Source organism: Cygnus olor, unplaced genomic scaffold (assembly GCF_009769625.2).
Source record: "Cygnus olor isolate bCygOlo1 unplaced genomic scaffold, bCygOlo1.pri.v2 S95, whole genome shotgun sequence".
NCBI lineage: Eukaryota > Metazoa > Chordata > Aves > Anseriformes > Anatidae > Cygnus > Cygnus olor.
The window spans coordinates 64,964-86,661 of NW_024429092.1; the positions used below are offsets into that span (position 1 = coordinate 64,964).

Consider the following 21,698-nt stretch of genomic DNA (forward strand, 5'->3'; position numbering starts at 1 on the left):
GTCGCGGCCGAGCGACAGGGACCCGGGGGGGGGGGAGGGGGGGTCTGGATCCGGTGCCGAGGCCCCGCCCAGCGGTGACGTCACTTCCCGTCCCCCCCCGCCCCCCAAAGGCCCGGGTTTCCCCCCCAAAATGCCGCCCCCCCCCCCCAAGAGGGGCTGACAGGGGTGGGAGGGGCCCCCGCGCATGCGCAAGGGGTGGCCACGCCCCTCGGGGACCAAGCCACGCCCCCTTGTCTCCCCCTTAGCAACGCTCGGCTGTTCCGCATAGCAACGACCGGCTTTGAGTGACGGCTTCACCATGGCAACGGCCTCCCCTAGCAACGGCCCGCCCCTCCCCTTAGCAACGCCCGCCCCCTAGCAACGCCCTCCCCCTAGCAACGCCGCCCTCCCTAGCAACAGGGCGAGGCCCGGCGGGCGAGCGCGGCGCTGATTGGCCGCCGTCGGCGGGAGTGGGCGTGGCCCGCGCCGGGGCCGCTGATTGGCCGGCCGGCGCCACATCCGGGCACCGCGGGGAGCGGCGGGAGCGGCGGCGGCGCCGCGGGGGGAGGTGAGAGCGGCCCCCGGGGTGTTTGTTGTTGTCACCCCCCCCGTTGCCATGGCAACCGCCCCCGTCGCCCTGGCAACCGGCCCCGGCGCCGTCTCCATGGCGACCGCGGCGCTGCCATTACGCGGGGGTCGGGGGGAGGGAGCTGGGCCCTGCTCCTTGTTTGGGGGGGGGGGGGGGGGAAGGTTTTGGGACCCCCCCCCCTCCGTCACGTGAGGGTCCCCTCCCGTCACGTGGGGGCCGTCCTGTCACGTGGGGGTCCCGGGTGTCACGTGGGGGTGCCCCTGAGGGTGTGGGGGGGGGTCTTCTTGGTGCTGTGGGTGGGCCCCCTTTTTGAGGGGGGGGGGGCTGCTGTCACCTGGGTGCCTCTGGGGTCCTTTGGGTGTCCCCTGGGTGTCCCCAAGGCCCTGGGGTCCCCTCCTGTCGCTTGGGTCCCCTCCGGGTCCCTTGGGTCCCTCTGGGGTCCCTTGGGTGTCCCCAAGGCCTTGGGTCCCCTCCCCATCACTTGGGTCCCCTCCATGTCCCTTGGGTCCCTCTGGGGTCCCTTGGGTGTCCCCAAGTCCCTTGGGTCCCTCTGGGGTCTCTTGGGTGTCCCTGAGTCCCTTGGGTCCCCTCCCGGTCGCTTGGGTGTCCCCAAGGCCTTGGGTCCCCTCCAGGTCCCTTGGGTCCCTCTGGGGTCCCTTGGGTGTCCCCAAGACCCTGGGTGTCCCCCCTGTCCCTTGGGTCCCCTCCCTGGTCTCTGGGGTGTCCCCAAGGCCCTGGGTCCCCTCCTGTCCCTTGGGTCCCCTCCATGTCCGTTGGGTCCTTCTGGGGTCCCTTGGGTGTCCCTGGGTCCCTTGGGTCCTTCTTGGGTCTCTTGGGGTGTCCCCAAGGCCCTTGGGTCCCTCTGGGGTCCCTTGGGTCCTTCTTGGGTGTCCCCAAGTCCCTTGGGTCCTGTCCAAGTCTCTTGGGCCCCCTCCAGGTCCCTTGGGTGTCCCCAAGGCCCTAGGGTCCCCTCCTGTCCCTTGGGTCCCCTCCAGGTCCCTTGGGTCCCTCTGGGGTCCCTTGGGTCCTTCTTGGGTCCTGTGGCTGTCCCCAAGTCCCTCAGGTCCCTCTGGGGTCCTGTGGGTGTCCCCAAATCCCTCGGGTCCCCTCCAAGTCCCTTGGGTCCCTCCCATCACCTGGACCCCCCCAAAAAAAAACCAACCCCTTTGTGTCCCCCCCCCGGGTCCCCAGGGGCTTGGGGACAGGGCGCAGTGCCCGCGGGGACACCCGGGGACCCGATGACGTGACGCAGGCGCCATGGCGGAGGCGGAGGCGGAGGCCGGGGGGCGCCGGGACCCCCCCCGGGAGGGGACAAGGGGCCGGGGGGGGGTCCCCTGGCCCTGCTGAAGGCGCGGGCGCTCGACGTCACCTTCGAGGTGGGGGACGAGTATGAGGTCATCGAGACCATCGGCACCGGCGCTTACGGCGTCGTCAGCTCCGCCCGGCGACGGGACACCGGTGAGGACGGGTGGCGCCGTGGGTGGTGGCACCTGGACACCTGGGTCCCCTTGGGTGGTGGCTCTTGGTGACCTGAATCCCGTTGGGTGGTGGCACCTGGACACCCGGGTCCCCTTGGGTGGTGGCTCTTGGACACCCAAGTCCCTTTGGGTGGTGGCTCTTGGCCAATGGGATCCCCTTGGGTGATGGCCCCTGGACACCATTGTCCCCTTGAGTGGTGGCTTATGGTCACCTTCATCCCATTGGGTGGTGGCTCTTGGGTCCCCTTGGGTGGTGGCCCCTGGACACCCGTGTCCCCTTGGGTGGTGGCTCTTGGTCATCTTCATCCCATTGGGTGGGGGCTCTTGGTCACCTTCGTCCTGTTGGGTGGGGGCTCTTGGACAATGGGGTCCCTTGGGTGATGGGTCTTGGGTCACTTGGGTGGTGGCCCCTGGACACCCGTGTCACCATGGGTGGTGGCACCTGGACACCTGGGTCCCCTTGGGTGGTGGCTCTTGGCCAATGGGATCCCCTTGGGTGATGGCCCCTGGACACCATTGTCCCCTTGGGTGGTGGCTCTTGGTCACCTTCGTCCTGTTGGGTGGGGGCTCTTGGGCAATGGGGTCCCTTGGGTGATGGTTCTTGGGTCCCTTGGGTGGTGGCTCTTGGACACCTTGGTCCCCTTGGGTGGTGGCACCTGGACCCTTGGGTCCCTTTGGGTGGAGAACCGTGGTTCCCGCGCATCTGGGTCCACCTGGGTTGGGTCCCCTAGATTTTCGGGGTCCCTTGGGTGAAGAAACGGGGGCTGGGTCCACGTGGGGTGGGAGATTGGTCCCCTGGGGTCCCGGGATGGGTGACAAGCCCCGGGGTCCTCGGGGTGGCAGGCCAGCAGGTGGCCATCAAGAAGATCCCGAACGCCTTCGACGTGGTGACCAACGCCAAGCGGACGCTGCGGGAGCTGAAGATCCTCAAGCACTTCAAGCACGACAACATCATCGGCATCAAGGACATCCTCAAGCCCACCGTCCCCTACGGCGAGTTCCGCTCCGTGTGCGTGCCCCTGGGGGTCCGTAGGGGGTTGGTGGCACCCATGGGGACGTCCCCAGCCCCTCCTGGTCAGCCGGGTCCGTAGGGTGGTGGTGGAATCCGTGGGGACGTCCCCAGCCCCTCCTGGGTCTTCTTGGGGGGTCAGCACACGTGGGATGGAGCCCACCTGGTCCCTTGGGTCCGTAGGGGGGTGGTGGCACCCATGGGGACATCCCCAACCCCTCCTGGGTCTTCTTGGGTGGTCAGCACCCATGGGATGGAGCCCACCTGGTCCCTTGGGTCTGTAGGGGCGTGGTGGCACCCATAGGGACATCCCCAGCCCTTCCTGGGACTTCTTGGGAGGGTCTCAGCATCCATGGGATGGAGCCCACCTGGTCCCTTGGGTCCGTAGGGTGGTGGTGGCACCCATGGGGACGTCCCCCAGCCCCTCCTTGGACTTCTTGGGAGGGTCTCAGCACCCATGGGATGGAGCCCACCTGGTCCCTTGGGTCCGTATGGTGGTGGTGGCACCCATAGGGACATCCCCAGCCCCTCCTTGGACTTCTTGGGAGGGTCTCAGCACCCATGGGATGGAGCCCACCTGGTCCCTTGGGTCCGTATGGTGGTGGTGGCACCCATAGGGACATCCCCAACACCTCCTGGGTCTTTTTGGAGGGTCTCAGCTCACGTGGGATGGAGCCCACCTGGTCCCTTGGGTCTGTAGGGGGGTGGTGGCACCCATGGGGACATCCCCAACCCCTCCTGGGTCTTTTTGGAGGGTCTCAGCTCACGTGGGATGGAGCCCACCTGGTCCCTTGGGTCCGTAGGGTGGTGGTGGCACCCATGGGGATGTCCCCAGCCCTTTCTGGGTCTTCTTGGGAGGGTCTCAGCACCCGTGGGATGCAGCCCACCTGGTCCCTTGGGTCCGTAGGGCAGTGGTGGCACCCATGGGGATGTCCCCAGCCCTTTCTGGGTCTTCTTGGGAGGGTCTCAGCACCCGTGGGATGCAGCCCACCTGGTCCCTTGGGTCCGTAGGGCGGTGGTGGCACCCATGGGGACGTCCCCAGCCCCTCGCGGACACCCGGGTCCCTCTTTCTTCTCGCAGCTACGTGGTCCTGGACCTGATGGAGAGCGACCTGCACCAGATCATCCACTCGTCTCAACCGCTGACGCTGGAGCACGTCCGCTACTTCCTCTACCAGCTCCTGCGGGGCCTCAAGTACATCCACTCGGCCAACGTCCTCCACCGCGACCTGAAGCCCAGCAACCTCCTGGTGAACGAGAACTGCGAGCTGAAGATCGGCGATTTCGGCATGGCCCGGGGGCTCGGCGCCGACCCGCGCCACGCCAAGGCCTTCCTCACCGAATACGTGGCCACGCGGTGGTACCGGGCGCCGGAGCTGCTCCTCTCGCTGCACCGCTACACCCGCGCCATCGACATGTGGTCGGTGGGCTGCATCTTCGCCGAGATGTTGGGCCGGCGGCAGCTCTTCCCCGGCAGGAACTACATGCACCAGCTGCAGCTCATCATGGCCGTGCTGGGGACGCCGCCGGCCACCGTCATGGCCGCCATCGGCGCCGAGCGGGTGCGGGCCTACGTGCAGAGCTTGCCCCCGCGCCCGGCGGTGCCGTGGGAGAGCCTCTTCGGCGACGCCGAGCCGGCGGCGTTGGCGCTGCTGGGAGGATGCTGCGCTTCGACCCCCGCGAGCGGGTCGGGGTGGCCGAGGCGCTGCGGCACCCGTTTTTGGCCAAATATCACGACCCCGAGGACGAGCCCGAGTGCGTCCCCGCCTTCGACTTCGCCTTTGACCGCCGGGTGCTGACCAAGGAGGAGATCAAGGCAGCCATCGTGGCCGAGATCGCCGATTTCCACGAGCGCCGCGACGGCATCCGGCGGCAAATCGCCTTCGCTCCGGCCGAAAACGCGGCCGGCGGCGCCGGCGTGGGCGGCGGCGCGGCCGACGGCGCCGTGGCCAACGTGAACGCCCCCATGGGTGGCGTCAACGCGGCCAGCGTCGGCGTCAACGTGGTGCCCAACGTCAGCGTGGCCAACGCCAGCGTCGGGATGACCAGCGTTGGCATGGCCAACGTCAACATGGGCAGCTCCGGCGTCAGCGTGGCCAATGCCGCCATGGCCAACGTCAACGTGGCCGGCGTCAGCTTGGCCAGCGTCAATGCCACCATGGCCAACAGCAGCGTCAACAGGGCCAACGCCGCCATGGCCAACGCCGCCATGGTCAACGCCAACGCCGCCATGGTCAACGCCAACGCCAACATGGCCAACGCCAACGTCAACGTGCCCAACGCCGCCGCAGCTGGGGTTGGCCCGGCCTGGCCCTGCACCGACGTGGACATGCCGAGCCCTGGCCCCGCCCCCGACTGCCCAATGGACTCTCCCCGGGTGAAGGCGGAGCCGGGGGCCCCCGCGCCCCCCAAGCGGGACGGCGCCATCTCGGATGACACCAAGGCCGCCCTCAAGGCCGCCCTGCTCAAGTCGGCCATGAGGAACAAGAGCAAAGGTGGGGAGCACCTGGGGCCTGTGGGTGGGTGCTGGGACTTCCGGGTCTTGGGTGCTGGGTGGGGGTGAGTTGGGAGCTCCATCCTTGAGTTTTGGGGTCATGGGTGGGGTTGGTGGCTCCATCCTTGAGTTTTTGGGTCCTGGGATGGGGTTGGGGGCTCCATCCTTGAGCTTTGGGGTCCTGGGGTGGGGTTGGGGGCTCCATCCTTGAGGTTTTGGGTCCTGGGATGGGACTGGGGGCTCCATCCTTGAATTTCAGGGTCCTGGGTGGGTTTGGTGGTTCCATCCTTGAGCTTTGGGGTCCTGGGATAGGGTTTCGTGGCTCCATCCTTGAGTTTTTGGGTCCTGGGATGGAGTTGGGGGCTCCATCCGTGAGTTTCGGGGTCCTGGGATGGGGCTGGGGGCTCCGTCCTTGGATTCCTGGGTTTTAGGATGGGGTTGGGGCCTCCATCCTTGAGCTTCGGGGTCCTGGGATGGGTTTTGGTGGCTCCATCCTTGAGTTTGGGGGTCCTGTGATGGGGCTGGGGGCTCCATCCTTGAGCTTTGGGGTCCTAGGTGGGTTTGGTGGTTCCATCCTTGAGCTTTGGGGTCCTGGGATAGGGTTTGGTGGCTCCGTCTTTGAGTTTCTGGGTTTTAGGATGGGGTTGGGGGCTCCATCCTTGAGTTTCTGGGTCCTGGGATGGAGTTGGGGGCTCCATTATTGAGTTTCGGGGTCCTGGGATGGAGCTGGGGGGCTCCATCCTAGAGCTTTTGTGTCCTGGGGTGGGGTTGGGGGCTCCATCTATGAGCCTCGGGGTTTCAGGATGGGGTTGGGGGCTCCATCCTTGAGCTTCTGGGTTTTAGGATGGGGTTTTTGGCCCCATACCTGGCCTCCTTCGTCCCCCCCGACACCTCCAATCCCCGCAGAACCGCCGTGCGCGGCCCGGAGGCGCCGGAGGGCCGGAAGCCGGTGACGGCGGCGGAGCGGCAGCGGGAGCGCGAGGAGAAGCGGCGGCGGCGGCAGGAGCGGGCGAAGGAGCGCGAGAAGAAGCAGCGGGAGCGGGAGCGGCGCGAGCCCCGCGGCCGCGGCGAGGGCCTCCGGGGCCTCGTCCTCACCGACGACGACCGCCACCTCCTCGAGCGGTGGACCAAGATGAGGGACGGGGCCCCACCACGACCCCCGGCCCGGCCCGCACCGGCCCCGTGTCCCCCACCTTGCGGGGGACCTCCCGAAACGTGGCCGGGCACCGAGGTGTGGTCCGAGCCTCCACCGGACCCGTCCCCGCGGACCCCGACGTGGCCACCGTCACCCAACAGCTCTCCAAGTCGCAGGTGAGGGAGCCGGGTGTCCCCTGGGTGAGAAGGTCCCCCACCTTTGGGTCTGGACCCCGTGCTGAGCGTTGTCTTCTCCCCACCAAGGTGGAGGACCTGCTGCCCCCGTCTTCTCGGTGACCCCAAGGGGAGCGGGGCCGGCTACGGGGTCGGCTTCGACCTGGAGGAGTTCCTGAGCCAATCGTTGGACATGGTGGGGGACAGCAAGGACAGGTGAGAGGGGACCCGGGTGTCCTGGTGGGGAGGGACCCGAGGGTCCTGGTGGCCCTTCTCCACCCCGTTGACCGAGGAACCGAAGAGTCTTGGTGTCCCTACTCCATCCCATTTCCCATCCCGTTGACCAACGTCTTGGGGCACCCCGTTCCCCGTTGCTTCCCTGGTGGCCCCAAATGTCCCGATGATGAGGAACCCAAGGGTCCCGATGTCCCTACTCCATCCCGTTGACCAACGTCTTGGTCAACGTCATCCCGTTGACCAGTGTCACCCTATTCCCCATTGTTTTGTGGTGTCACCCAAACGTCCCGATGATGAGGAACCCAAATGTCCTGGTGTCCCCACTCCACCCCATTGACCAAGGAACCCAAATGTCCTGGTGTCCCCACTCCACCCCATATCCCATCCCATTGACCAACGTGTTGGGACACCCCGTTCCCCACCACGTCCCTCTTCTTGGTGTCACCCAAATGTCCCAGTGATGAGGAACCCAAGTGTCCTGGTGTCCCCACTCCATCCCATATCCCATCCCGTTGACCAACGTGTTGGGCACCCCGTTCCCCATTGCTTTCCTCTCCCTGGTGGCCCCAAATGTCCTGATGATGAGGAACCCAAGGGTCCTGGTGTCCCTCCTCCACCCCGTTGACCAAGGAACCCAAGAGTCCTGGCGTCCCTCTTCCACCCCGTTGACCGACATCTTGGGACACCCCCTTCCCCACCGCCCCCCCTCTCCCCGGTGGCACCCAAGGCTCCCCGTAGGGCGTGTCCCGGGCCCCCCGGGGACCCCGCTGACGATGTCCCCTCGCAGCCAAGGCGATTCGGCGCCGCTCTCGGCCTCGCTCCTCGCCGACTGGCTGGAGGTCCACCGCCTGAGCCCGGCTGCCCTCGAGAGCCTCCAGCGCGACCTCCAGCTCGGCTCCCCCATGCTCCTCTCCGACGACCTCCCTGAGCCTTAAGGGGGGGGGGGGGGGGGCAACGACGGGTCCCCCCCCGCCCCCCCGCCCCCCCCCCCGCACCCGATTAAACTTTGTAAGGAAACGACACCCCGGTTTTGTGCCACCCGTGCCCCCTGCGGCGCCCCGGGGGGACCTATAGGGGCTACAGGGGGGGCTTCGGGGCTCTGTGGGGCCATCATTGACTCTTATGGACCTATGTGGGGCTGTATGGGGCTATAGGGAGACCTGTAGGCTGTATGGGAACATATGGACTCCATAGAACCGTAGAATGTATGAGCCTATAGGGGCAGTATGGGGTTATAGGGACCTGTACAGGCTCTGTGGTAATGTATAGGCTCTATGGGAGACCATATGGACTGCTGGGGTCCTTTATGGGGCTATAGGGAGCTGTATAGGGGTATATATAACTATTATATATGTGTATGGCTTCATATAGATTCATTTGGTAGCATATAGAGCAGTGAAAGGGCTATAGGATCCTGTAAAGGGCTGTACAAACTTGTAGGGACCCCACGGCAGTTCTAGGGACCTATGGGAGCTATAGGGGGCACGGGGGAACCCCCCCCTCCCCCCCCGAGAATAGGAGGAAGCTGTAGGAATGGCAGGGGAGCTATAGAAACCCCATAGCCACTCTGGGAGCCTTCTGGGAGTTATAGGAAGCCATGGGGCGCCAGGGGAGCTATAGGGGCACCAGGGGAGCTATAGGGGCACTAAGGGACCTGTAGGGGCTTCAGGGGAGCTATAGGGACCCCTTGCCTTCTATGTGGAGCCATATAGGAGCTATAGGGAGCTGCAGGGACACTGGGAGAGCTATAGGGCCTCGCTGGCTGCTGGGGAAAGCTATAGGGACTGTATAGGAACCATAGGGACCCTTCAGACACTGCTAACAACCCATATTTGTCGCCCCCCCCCCACCACCACCACCAAAATCCCGAGGAGGAGGAGGAGGAAGGAAGGAGGCAGAGGCAGGTGCGTTTGTGGCATGGGTTTCGTAGCAAATACATCACAGACCACGAGGGGCGGGGACGATACAGAGCTCAGGACCCGGGGGGCTTGGGGGGGAGGAGGGGGGGGCAGGGGAGCACAGCCCCCCCCCCCCCCCCCAGCCCTCCCCGCGGCGCGGGGTTGGAGGGGGGGGCAGCGCAGGGGCGCAGCAGCACCGCGGCGGCTCCCGCGGGGCGGGAAATCTAAGTCGGGGTGGTTCCTCGGCCGGGGGGGGGGGGTGGGTGAGTGATGGGTGTTGGGGGGGGGTCAGTGATGGTGGTCGGAGGGGTGTCAGGTCGTTGAGGGGCGTGGCTGGGTCGTGAGGGGCGTGGCTGGGTCGTTGATGGGGTCTTGGGGTCGTTGATGGGGTGGTTGGGTCTTTGATGGGGTTAGTTGGGTTGTTAATGGGGTCTTGGGGGGTATTTGGGTCGTTGGGGGGGCAGCTGGGTCATTGATGGGGCCGTTGGGTCTTTGATGGGGCAGTTGGGTCATTAACGGGGTATTTGGGTCGTTGATGGGGTCATTGATGGGGTGGTTGGGTCGATGGGGTAGTTGGGTCGTTGATGGGGTCGCTGATGGGGTGATTGGGTCTTGATTGGGGTATTTGGGTCTTTGATGGGTCGTTGATGGGGTGGTTGGGTCATTGAAGGTGAAGTTGGGTCATGACGGGGTTGATTGGGTCATGACGGGGTCGATTGGGTCAGTAAGGGGTTGATTGGGTCATTGATGGGATCATTGACGGGGTAATGGGGTCGTTGATGAGGTCACGGGGTCGTTGATGGGGTTGTTGGGTTGTTGATGGGGTCATGGGGTCATTGAATGGGTCGCTGGGTCGTTGATGGGGTCGTGGGTCGTTGATGGGGTCGTTGGGTTGTTAATGGCGTCATGGGGTCGTTGATGGGGTCGTTGGGTCGTTAATGGGGTTGTTGGGTCGTTAATGGGGTCGCTGGGGTCGTTAATGGGGTCATGGGGTCGTTAATGGGGTCATGGGGTCGTTAATGGGGTCGTTGGGTCGTTAATGGGGTCGTTGGGTCGTTAATGGGGTCGTTGGGTTGTTAATGGGGTCGTGGGGTCGTTGATGGGGTCGTGGGGTCGTTGATGGGGTCGTTGGGTTGTTAATGGGGTCGTGGGGTCGTTGATGGGGTCGTTGGGTCGTTGATGGGGTCGCTGGGTCGTTAATGGGGTCATGGGGTCGTTAATGGGGTCGTTGGGTCGTTAATGGGGTTGTTGGGTCGTTAATGGGGTCGTTGGGTTGTTAATGGGGTCGTGGGGTCGTTGATGGGGTCGTTGGGTCGTTAATGGGGTGGTTGGGATGTTGATGGTGTAGTTGGGTCGTTAGCGGGGTGGTGGGTCGTTAGCGGGGTGATGGGGTCATTAGCGGGGTGATGGGGTTGTTAGCGGGGTGGTTGGGTCATTACTGGGGTGGTTGGGTGGGTCATGCAGTCATTGGGTGGGTGCCAGGGCACAAGGACAGCTGATTGGCTGCTCGAGCTGGTGGGTGAGCGCCTGGGAGGTGGCTGAGTCACGATTGGCCGGGTGCTTGGAGGGGCAGTTGGCCGATTGGTTGGTTAGCCGGGAGGGCGGCTGATTGGCCCGTTGGGTCAGCGGGTGATTGGCTGGGAGGTTGGGTAGTCAGTGGGTTGGTTGGGCAGGTGATGAGTCATGTGGGTGGGTAGTTAGCTGATTGGTTGGTTAGTTGGGTGGGTGATGAGACAGATAGGTAGTTAGTCGGGTGATTGGCTGGTTCGTTAGCTCCGCGACGGGTCAATTAGCTGAGCAATGGGTTGATTAGTTGGGCGGTCAGCTGATCAGCTGGGCGATGAGTTGGTTGGCTGGCTGGTTAACGGGTTAGTTAAGTGGTCAGTTAGCTGGTTGGATGGATGGCAGTTAGATGTGAGTTGTTAGTTAGCTCGTTAGTTGGGTTAATTAGCTGGTTAATTAGCTGGCTGGGTGGGCAGTGGTTAGCTGGTTGGTTGCTGAGCTGCTCGGATGGGCGACTGGTTAGCTGGTTGAGTGACTAGTTAGCTGGTTGGCTGAGCGGTTAGGTGGGTGGGGGGTGATTGGTTAGCTGACTGGGTGGACGGGTAGGTCATTAGATGATTGGTTAACTAGCTGGTTGGGTGGTTGGGTGGGTGGTTAGCTGGTTGGGTGGGTGGTTAGCTGGTTGACTGGGTGGTTAGCTGGTTGGGTGGTTAGCTGGTTGGGTGGGTGGTTGTTTAACTGTCTGGGTGGGTGGTTAGCTGGTTGGTTAGCTGGCTGGATGGGTGGTGGTTAGCTGGTTGGATGAGTAGTTAGTGGGTTAGTCAGGCAGGTAATGGCGTTGCCTCGGATGCGCGCTGGGAATGGGCTAGAGCCGCTCCTGCCCCCTCACGGACCCCCCACCATGTGACCCACCTCCGGGGCACCCTCACCCCCACGGGGGTGGGACAACCCAACCCTCCCCCTCCCCCCCCCCCCCCCCCCCCCCAACCCCCCCCCCCAACCTTTCCTAAGGTCAACCCGACCCCAAACCAGCCCCAGGGCCCGTCCACCAGCCTCCCACTGGGGCCAGGCTGACTCGGCCCAGCCCAGGACCCTTCACCGGGTTCAAACCCAACCTCCTGGGATCCCTCTTTGGGATCAACCCACGCCAGCTGCCCCCAAAATCCTTCTCTAGGGTCAGCCCAACCTGGGCCATGACTCTTTAGGGTCAACCCAACCGATGACCGCTCTTTAGGGTCAACCCAGCCCATCGGCCCTCTCTATGGTCAACCATGACCCCTTTTTAGGGTCGACGTGACCCATGACCCCTACCTGGGGTCAACCAACCCTGGATGTCCCCAAAATTCTTCCCTAGGGTCAACCCAACCTGGGCCGTGACTCTTTAGGGTTGACCCGACCCCATGACCTGTCTTTAGGGTCAACCTGACCGATGACCCCCCTGTCTGGGGTCAACCCTAGCCAGCTGCCTCCATAATTGCTCCCCTAACGTCAACCCAACCCGTGACCCCTCTCAAGGGTCACCCCAACTCTAGGACCCCCCCCCTCTAGGCCCACCCCAACCTCCACCCCCCCGTCCTTGACTCCTCGTAGCCCCCCTCTAGGGCCACCTCCTGTCCCTCGGGGCACATTCCCGGGCTCCCCGCACCCGGCGTGTCCCCCCCCAGCCCATGCTGGGACCCCTGCCCTGGGGGGGGGGGGGGGGACGACACAAGCACAGCGCATGGATGGGAGATGGTGGTGGAGGGGGAGGGGGCGGGAGGCGAGAAGAAGTGGTGGGGGAGGACCCAGGCATCCGAGGAGCAGGATGGTGGGATGGATGGAGGCCAACGAACCGCTTAGATTTACCGGCCCCGGGTCGGGCCGGGCCGCTCTGGCCCGCGGTGCGGGGGGGGAGGGCAGGAGGGCGGCGGGTGATTGGACCACGTGCTGTTATGTCCGTTCGCATGAACAATTAATTGTCTCTTAATTTATTCTTAAGTCTCGCTTAATGTGGTTATTCTCATTACCGGGGAGGGAGGAAGGGAGCGTTAATTACTGCCGCGGGGGGGGCGGGGGGGGGCGCGCCGGGACCCTACAAGCCCAACGTGCCCCCGATGGAGGAGGCCAAGACCACCCCCAGCACCACGCAACAAATTATGATCATAATTTTCTTCTACGTTACCCCAAAAACATTATTTAAAAAAAAAAAAAAGGCATCCGGGCAGCGTGGGGAGGAGAGAAGAGAAGAGCGTTACGGAGCAGGAGAGGACCCGACGCTGAGGACCCCTGGTTGTCCAGGTTCTTGGCCCACCACCTCCTTGGCCCCCCACCCCCTTGGCCCCCCACCTCCCCTCCCGCCCCTGCACTCACCCTCCGGGCTTTGCTCTGGTACTTTACGGCTTTTTTGGTGTCCGACACAGCCCGTTCCACGTAGTCGACCGAGTGCTCCACGTTGTACTCGATGCGGTCGATCATCTCGCCCTGAGAGCCAGAACCACCCCGTGAGAACCCCCCCGAGGAGGGCGACAGCCAAAAGGGAGACACTGGCATCCTGGCAGTGGGGTTCTAGGAGGTTCTAGGTCATTCAACTGGGTCTTGTTGGGCTCAAGAGCTACTTATGGTGGGTTCTTAATGACCCAATGGGCCGTTGGTGGGCTTAAAAGCTTTTGGTGACGTCTAGATGAACCATCAAACCTTGTTTTTAATGGGTTCTAGATGACCCTTGGTGGGCTTAAGACCTTTAATGGTCTCTAGGTGAGCCAATGAGCGGGGTTCTACAAGGTTCAGTTGGTTCTAGGTGTCTCAACTGGGTCTTGGTGGGCTCAAGAGCATCTTATGGTGGGTTCTTGATGACCCAACGGGCTGTTGGTGGGCTTAAAAGCTTTGATGATGTCTAGATGAACCATCAGACCGGGTTCTAGATGACCCTTGGTGGTCATCTAGAGATTTGAACGGGTTCTAGATGACCCTTGGTGGTCTTGAGACCTTTTGATGGTGTCTGGATGAGCCAATGATAGCCCTAGATACAGCTTTTGGTGGGTCCTAGATGACCCAACAGGATCTTGGTGGGCTCAAGAGGTTTTGATGGCATCTAGACGAGCCAATGAACCCAATCTATGGCTTTTGGTGGGTTTGGATGACCCTTGGTGGGCTTGGGACCTTTTGATGGTGTCTAGATGAGACACATGAGTGGGTTCAAGCCCCCGCCTCTGCCCCCTCCCCTGTACCTGGCTCTCCACCAGCATCGCCATGTCCACGAACATGTCGTGCAGCTCCCGGATGCTCGTTTCCAGCTTGATGATCTGTTGTGTCGCGTCTCGATCTCATTCAGGGCTTGTTTGGTCATCTGCGAGTCCATTTTGATCTGGCAGGAGAGAAGAGAGACGGGGTGAGAGCACAGGATGGAGCTCCTCAGGCTCCAGAGACCTCAACAGGTCAGAGGTGACCTCCTAGTTCCTTGGTCACACAAAGATTTGGGGCATTTCATCGGGTTCTAGGTGACCCAATGGATTTTGGGATATCTCACTGGGTTCTGGGTGATTTCATGGGGTTTGGAGCAATCTAGTTGGGTTCTGGGTGACCCACTGGGTTTTTAGGGGCATCTCATTGGTTTCTAGGTGACCCAATGGGTTCTGGATGACCCAACGGGTTCTGGATGACCCAACGGGTCTCTACATACGTCATCGGTGAAGATGGCAACTTCCCGCTCTCCAGCATGTCCTCCAGCTCCTCATTGGTGGTGGTCCGGCCGGCTGCGGGGAGATGGAGGAGATGTTGGGGTCCTGCTCCCCCAAACCCCAACACATCCCCCCCCCCCCCAGTTTCCTGTGACCTACTGATATCCAGCTGCCTCTGGATCCTGTCCTTGCACCGGGCGGGTACTTGGACTGGGTGGCGTTGTACTCCGTCATCACCTCCACGAACTTGCGGGACAGCGTCGAGTGCTGGGGACGTGGGGAGGGGCATGGGTGGGGTGAGGGACTTCCACCGAGGAGGAGAGGAGGAGAAGGAGGGGAGGGGGAAGAAGGAGAAGGAGGAAGGAGAGGGGTGGTGGGGGAGGAAAGATACCTGCGTTTTCCGGATGCGTAGGTCGGCCGAGGAGCGGTTCAGGCCTTCCTCCTGCTCGATGCTCTGCTCAATGGCTGCAGGAGGGGACAGTTGTGACCTCTTCCCCCACCACTGTCCTCACCCTGGGGGGGGGTGTTTGCCGCCCCCTTCCCCCTTCCCCCAGCCACCACACCAAGAGGCAGGCGGGGGGGTTGCAGACAAGATGGCGTTCCTGGACAAGATGGCCGCCCCCCATCAGGCAAGACACCCCCAAGATGGCCACCTCAACACCTTGAGAAGGCCACCACCGTCATGGAGATCACCCCAAGATGGTCACCACAAGAAAGCCAAGACCATCATGAAGAGCGTCCCCAAGAAGGTCACCACCAACTTGGAGATCACCCCAAAATGGCCAACCCAAGAAGACCATCATGAAGAACATCTCCAAGAAGACCACCACCATCATGAAGGACATCCCCAGAAGGCCACTGCCATCACAGAGATCACCCCAAAATGGCCACCCCAAGAAGGCCAAGACCATCAGGAAGGACACCCAAGACCACCGCCCTCATGCTGATCACCCCAAGAAGACCACCGCCATCTTGGAGATCACCCCAAGAAGACCACGCCATCGTGCCGATCACACCAAGATGGCCACCCCAAGAAGGCCAAGACCATCATGAAGAACATCTCCAAGAAGGACATCCCCAAGACCACCACCATCACGGAGATCACCCAGGAAGACCACCCCAAGATGGCCGCCGCCAGGTCACCTTTCAACTTGGAGCGCACTTTGTTGGCCGTCTTCTTGATGTCGGCCGTGAGGTCCTCCAGCTCCTGCTTTGTCTCTGGGAGGGGCAGGGACGCGTCACCTCCACGGTGCCACCACCCCGTGTCACCCCGATCCCGGTGACCCATCCCAAGGTGACCCCCAACCCCCATGGTGACCCCAACCCATGATGACCCCAACCCAAGGTGACCCCAACCCCATAGTGACCCCAACCCCATGGTGTCCCCAACCCCATGGTGTCCCCAACCCATGATGACCCCATCCCAAGGTGACCCCAACCCCCTGGTGACCCCAACCCATGGTGACCCCAACCCCATGGTGACCGCAGTGTCCCCAATGTCCCCAATGTCCCCGACGTCCCCAATGTCCCCAGTGCCCCCAATATCCCAACGTCCCCGATGTCCCCAGTGTCCCCAATGTCCCCAGCGTGCCCGATGACCCCAATGTCCCCAACGTCCCCAACGTCCCCGGTGTCCCCAATGTCCCCAACGTCCCCAACGTCCCTGATGCCCCCAACACACTCGATGTCCCCGATGTCCCCAATGACCCAATGTCCTCGATGTCCCCAATGTCCCCAGTGTCCCCGCTCACTCTCGTCAGGGTTGGGGGCGGCCAGGATGGCGCTGTGCTGCTTCTTCACCTGCTCCACGTCCTCCGACAGCTTCTCGATGCAGCCCCGGATCTCCTCCACCTATAGGGCACGGGGGGGATGTAGGGGACATGGGGGGATATAGGGGACATGGGGGGACAGGCATAGGGACGTATGGGGACAGGGAGGAGATGGGGACAGATGTGGGGACATGATGGGGATACATACAGGGGAGATGGGGATGTATGGGGACACAGGAGGATGTGGGGAGATGGATGGGGAGATGGATGGGGAGATGGGAGGGCATGAGTACATGGATGGGGACTATAGGAACAGTTATAGGGGAGATGGGGAGATAGGGAGATGGGAGGATGGTGGGGAGATGGATGGGGACAATATAGGACATGTATAGGGAGATGGGGACGTATAGGGAAATAGGGACAAGTTTGGTGACACGGGAGAATGTGGGGACATGGATGGGGACATATAGGGACAGGTATGAAGGAGACGGGGACGTATAGGGGTGCAGAAGGATGTGGGGACATGGATGGGGATGTATAGGGACAGTATAGGGAGATGGGAACAAGTACGGGAACTATGGGGAGGTGGCAGGGACATATAGGGACATAACAGAGACATGAGAAGAGGAATGGGGATGTATAGGGCACATATAGGGCACATACACTGTTGGGGTGACCTATATAGGGCTGGGACCTATGGAGTCTGTGGGTTGCCCCTATAGCAGACATGGGGGCTCTATAGGGTCCATATAGGGCTGGAGGAGTCACACAGGGCCTGGCATGGTTCTAGGTCCTGTATAGGGCCTGGGGGGGAACTATAGGATCAGGGGGGACATTTAAGATCTGGGAGGGGGCTATAAGTTCTGCGTGGGGCCCTATAGGGTGGGGGGGGCCCTATAGGATCTGGAAGTCCCTATAGGGTACCTACAGAAGTGGGGTCAGGCTACAGGGTTTGGAGCGGCATAGGGTATGGGGGAACCTATAGGGTGAGGGGGAAACCTAAGGGTGTGGGGGAATCTATAGGGGCAGGGGGGTGCTATAGGGTGAGGGGGAGCCCCTAGGGTCCCTATAGGGTCTCTATAAGGGGCGCGGGGGCCCCGACCTGCTCGAAGAACTCATCCATGAAGTGGTCGCGGTCAACGTGGACGACTTCCTCCTCATCGTCACTGTCCTTCGCCTGCGGGGCGGGGATATAGGGACGGGGGTATAGGGTCGGGGGGGTATAGGGTCGGGGGATATAGGGTCAGGGGGATATAGGGACAGGGGGTATAGGGACAGGGGGTATAGGGACAGGGGGTATAGGGACAGGGGGTATAGGGACAGGGGGATATAGGTTGGGGGGGATATAGGGGACATTGGGGACATTGGGGACACCCCAATGCCCCCCCCTCCTCATTTGCATATGGCCCCACGTGGCAAATGCATTGGCTGCCCCACCCCCCCCCCCACCCCCCCCACCCCCCCCCCCCCCCCGGGCGCTCTGATTGGCTGAGGGCCGTGAGTCATCTGCATGGCCTGATCCTTCCCCCCGCAGGCCCCTTCTGATTGCTGCCTGCCCCCGGTTATTTGCATAAAGAAGCCCTGCCCTGTCACCTCCCATCGACCGCCCAGCTCATTTGCATAACCCATCCCATGTGACTGGGCTCATTTGCATACAGCCTGCCCCTGCACCACAGCCCGCCCTCACGCGATTGGCTCGTGGGCGGCCTCATTTGCATAACCCCCCTCCCCCTGCAGCCTGTGCTGCCTCCTGATTGGTTCCCACAGTCCCCACGCTCATTTGCATACAGCAGCTTTCCCATAAGCTGATTGCCGCTGGGAAGGAGGGGGTGTCGACCACATTTGCAAGGGGCGGTGCCAGCAGAAGGCTCACCGCAGCTGATTGGCCGAGGCTGGGTGATTTCCCCCCCCCCTCCCCACAGGCCCCGCCCCCTGCGGGACCCCCCACACGCGTCGCACACGCAGTGCACGTGTCCCATAGCGCCCTACGGCAACCCTATAGCACCCCAATGAGCCCTATAGCACCCCAATGTACCCTATAGCACCCCATTGCACCTTATGGAACCTCACTGTGCCCTACAGCACTCCACAGCACCCCGCTGTACCCTATAGCACCCCACTGTACCCTATAGCACCCCACTGTGCCCTAGAGAGCCCCATTGTACCCTATAGCACCCTACTGCACCCCTGTACCCTAGGCACCCTATAGACCCCGTTGTATCCTATAGCACCTTACTGTACCCCATTGTGCCCTATAGCACCCCCTTGCACCTTATAGAACCCCATTGTACCCCAAGCACCCTATAGAACCCCATTGTACCCTATAACACCCCACTGCACCCTATAGCACCCCACTGCGTCCCAGAACCCCACTGTACCCTACAGCACCCTACTGCACCACTGCGCACTATAGCACCCCCTTATACCCTATAGCACCCTGTTACACCCTATAGCACTCCATAGCACCCCATTGCGCCCTATTGAACCCCACTGTACCCCATAGCACCCCACTGTACTCTATAGAAACCCACTCTAGCCCACAGCACCCCATTATACCCTATAGCACCCCACTGCGCCCTATAGAACCCCATTGCGCCCTATAGAACCTCATTATATCCTACAGCACCCCGTTATATCCTATCACACCCTATAGCACCCCACTGAGCTCTATAGCACCCTACTGCACCCCATAGCACCCTACAGCACCCCACTCTGTGCAATAGCACCCCAAAGCACCCTATAGCACCCTACTACACCCCATAGCACCCCATACTACACACTCCACGCACCCCACTGCACCCTATAGCGCCCCATTGCACCCACAGCCCCCTATAGCACCCCTTTGCACCCCACTGCACCCTATAGTACCCTATAGCACTCTGTGCATCCTATAACACCCCATAACCCCCTATAGCACCCCATAACCCCCATACCCCCCATAACCCACTATGGCACCACATAACCCCCCATAACCCCTTATACCCTCCCCAGCACCCTATAGAACCCCATAGCCCCCCATAGCACTCACTGCACCATAATGCACCCATCGCACCCCCATAGCTCCCCATAACCCCCCCGAACCCTATACCCCCCCAGCACCCTATAGCGTTCCATAACCCATATAGGACTCTATAGCCCACTATAGAACCGCATACCCCTCATAACCCCCATAGCCCCCTATAGGACCCCATAGCACCCTATAGAACCCCATAGCACCCTTCTGCACCATAATGCACCCATTCCCCCCCAACCCCCCATAGAGCCCTATAGCCCCCTATAGGACCCTATAGCCCCCTATAGCCCCCATAACCCCCATAGCCTCCTATAGGACCCTATAGCCCCCTATAGCACCCCATAGTCCCCTATAGCCCCCACAGCACACTTAGCACCACACTGCACCGTAATGCACCCATTGCCCCTCATAGCCCCCTATAGAACCCCATAGGACCCCATAGCCTCCTATAGCAATCCATAACCCCCATAGTCCCCCTAGTCCCCTATAGCCCCTATAGAACCCCATAGCACCCTATAGAGACCCATAGCACCCACTGCACCATAAAGCACCCATAGCCCCCCATAGCACCCCATAGGGCCCTATAGCCTCCTATAGCCCCCATATCCCCCCAGCCCCCTATAGTCCCCTATAACCCCCTATAGAACCGCATAGCCCCCTATAGAACCCCAGAGCACCCACTGCACCATAACGCACCCATACCCCTCATGCCTCCCCATAGAGCCCCATAACCCCTGTAGCCCCCTATACCCCCCCCAGTCCCTTATAGTCCCTATGGGACCCCTATAGCCCCCTATAGGACCTATAGGACCCACAGCACCCTACAGAACCCCATAGCACCCCACTGCACCATAATGCACCCATTGCCCCCCATACCCCCCATAACACCCCTGCCCCCCAGCCCCCTACACCCGCCGAGCCCCCTATAGTCCTCTGTAGGACTCTATAGCCTGCTATAGGACCCCATAGCACCCACTGCACCATAATGCACCCATATCCCCCATACCACCCTATAGAACCCCATAGGACCCCTAGCCCCCTATAGCACTCCATAACCCCCCAGCTCCCTATAGCCCCTATGGGACCCCTATAGGCCCCCTATAGGCTCCATAGGACCCATAGTACCCTATAGAGCCCCATAGCACTCCACTGCACCATAATGCACCCATACCCCCCCATAGCCCCCCCATATACCCCTATACCCCCCAGCCCCCTATAGCCCCTATAGGACCCCTATAGCCCCTATAGGACCCTATAGCACCCTATAGAACCCCTAGCACCCTACTGCACCATATTGCACCAATTGCCCCCCATAGAGCCCCATAGCTCCCCATAGCCCCCATACCCCCCCATCCCCCTATAACCCCTATAGGACCCCTATAGCTCCATAGGACCCCTATAGACCCCTATAGAGCCGCATAGCCCCCTATAGCACCCACTGCACCAGAATGCACACATTGCCCCCCATGCCCCCCATAACTTCCTATAGCACCCCATACCTCCCCCAGTCCCCTATAGCCCCTATAGGACCCCCTTAGCCCCTATGTCCCCTATAGATCCCTATAGGACCCTATAGCCCCCCTAGCACCCCACTGCACCATAACGCACCCATACCCCCCATAACCCCCCTATCCCTATAGCCCCCTATACCCCCCCCAGCCCCCTATAACCCCTACAGGACCCCTATAGACCCCTATAGCCCCTATAGACCCATAGGCCCCTATATCCCCCTATACCCCCCTATAGCCCCCTAGCATCCCACTGCACCATAACTCCCCCTACCCCCATAGCCCCTATATCCCCATAGCCCCCCATTGCCCCTATAGGACCCCTTTGGCACCTATAGGACCCCTATAGGATCTACAGGACCCATATAATCCCCTATAGGACCCTATAGCCCCTCTAGCACCCCACTGCACCACAACCCCCCATACCCCCCATAGCCCCATAGCCTCCCATCGCCCCCTATAGCCCCCTCTAGCTCTTATAGGACCTGTGTAGCTCCTGTAGTCCCCTACAGGAACCCTATAGTCCCCTATAGCCCCCTATAGGACACTATAGACCCCCTAGCATCCCACTGCACCATAACCCCTATAGACCCCTAGAGCCCATATCCCCCATAGCCCCTATAGGACCCCTATAGCCCCTATACACCCCTATAGGAACCCTACACTCCCCTATAGAACCGCATAGCCCCCTATAGGGCCCCATAGCACCCTAGCACCCCACTGCACCACGACCCCCCCCATACCCCCCCCTATAGCCCCATAGCCCCCCATCACCCCAATAGGACCCCCTATAGGATCTATAGGACCCCACAGCCCCCTACAGGACCCTACAGCCCCCCACAGGACCTACAGAACCCCCAGCACCCCACTGCACCACGGCCCCCCCCTCCCCCCCCCGCCCCCCCTCTAGCCCCACACCCCTATAGGACCCCCTACAGGTCCCCTATAGCCCCTATAGGCCCCCCCGCCCTTGCTCACGCCGCGCAGCTCCTGGGTCCGGTCCTTCATGGCGCGGGGTCCCCCGGGGGGCGGCGCGGGGAGAGCTCGGGGGCGGGGGGGGGGGGGGGGGGGTGGGGGGGGGGGGGGTGGGGGAGGGGCGGGCACGAGGCTGCTTTTTTTGGGGGGGGGGGGGGAGGGGCTGCGGAAAGCGGGGGGGCGGGGGGTGGGGGGAGGGGAGGGAATGAAAAAAACCCGGGGGGGGGGGGGCGCGGCGGAGGGGGGAGGGGGAGGGGGGTGGGGGGTCGGGGGGGGGGGGAT

General features: G+C 62.1%; 2 protein-coding genes and 1 long non-coding RNA gene across 5 annotated transcripts; 1 reads left to right on the forward strand and 2 right to left on the reverse strand.

Moving 5' to 3' along the window:
* The first annotated feature begins 504 nt into the window (after nucleotides 1-504).
* On the forward strand, nucleotides 505-8,083 carry MAPK7 (mitogen-activated protein kinase 7). Its single transcript, XM_040543522.1, is given in 9 exon segments — nucleotides 505-547; nucleotides 1,821-2,026; nucleotides 2,890-3,055; nucleotides 4,137-4,708; nucleotides 4,711-5,550; nucleotides 6,456-6,467; nucleotides 6,470-6,860; nucleotides 6,948-7,073; nucleotides 7,882-8,083. Coding segments are annotated over 6 exon segments (2,070 nt in total). The 5' UTR covers nucleotides 505-547; nucleotides 1,821-2,026; nucleotides 2,890-3,055; nucleotides 4,137-4,155; the 3' UTR covers nucleotides 8,030-8,083.
* A 2,085-nt stretch (nucleotides 8,084-10,168) lies between these two features.
* STX1B (syntaxin 1B) lies at nucleotides 10,169-21,490 on the reverse strand. The gene is given in 13 exon segments (XM_040543523.1): nucleotides 10,169-12,647; nucleotides 12,845-12,955; nucleotides 13,702-13,778; nucleotides 13,781-13,838; nucleotides 14,154-14,173; nucleotides 14,176-14,226; nucleotides 14,311-14,352; nucleotides 14,355-14,418; nucleotides 14,543-14,616; nucleotides 15,295-15,369; nucleotides 15,903-16,002; nucleotides 17,023-17,097; nucleotides 21,420-21,490. Coding segments are annotated over 13 exon segments (858 nt in total). The 5' UTR covers nucleotides 21,450-21,490; the 3' UTR covers nucleotides 10,169-12,566.
* On the reverse strand, nucleotides 18,328-21,168 carry LOC121063173. 3 transcript variants are annotated; one of them, XR_005815858.1, is made up of 5 exons: nucleotides 21,150-21,168; nucleotides 21,086-21,089; nucleotides 19,485-19,521; nucleotides 18,706-18,797; nucleotides 18,328-18,632 (listed from the first exon to the last, which is right to left on the reverse strand). It is a non-coding gene; the product is annotated as an uncharacterized LOC121063173 (long non-coding RNA). The 3 variants fall into 3 exon arrangements; XR_005815859.1 differs by having other exon boundaries at nucleotides 18,328-18,526; nucleotides 18,567-18,797; XR_005815857.1 differs by having other exon boundaries at nucleotides 18,328-18,797.
* Nucleotides 21,491-21,698: the final 208 nt, after the last annotated feature.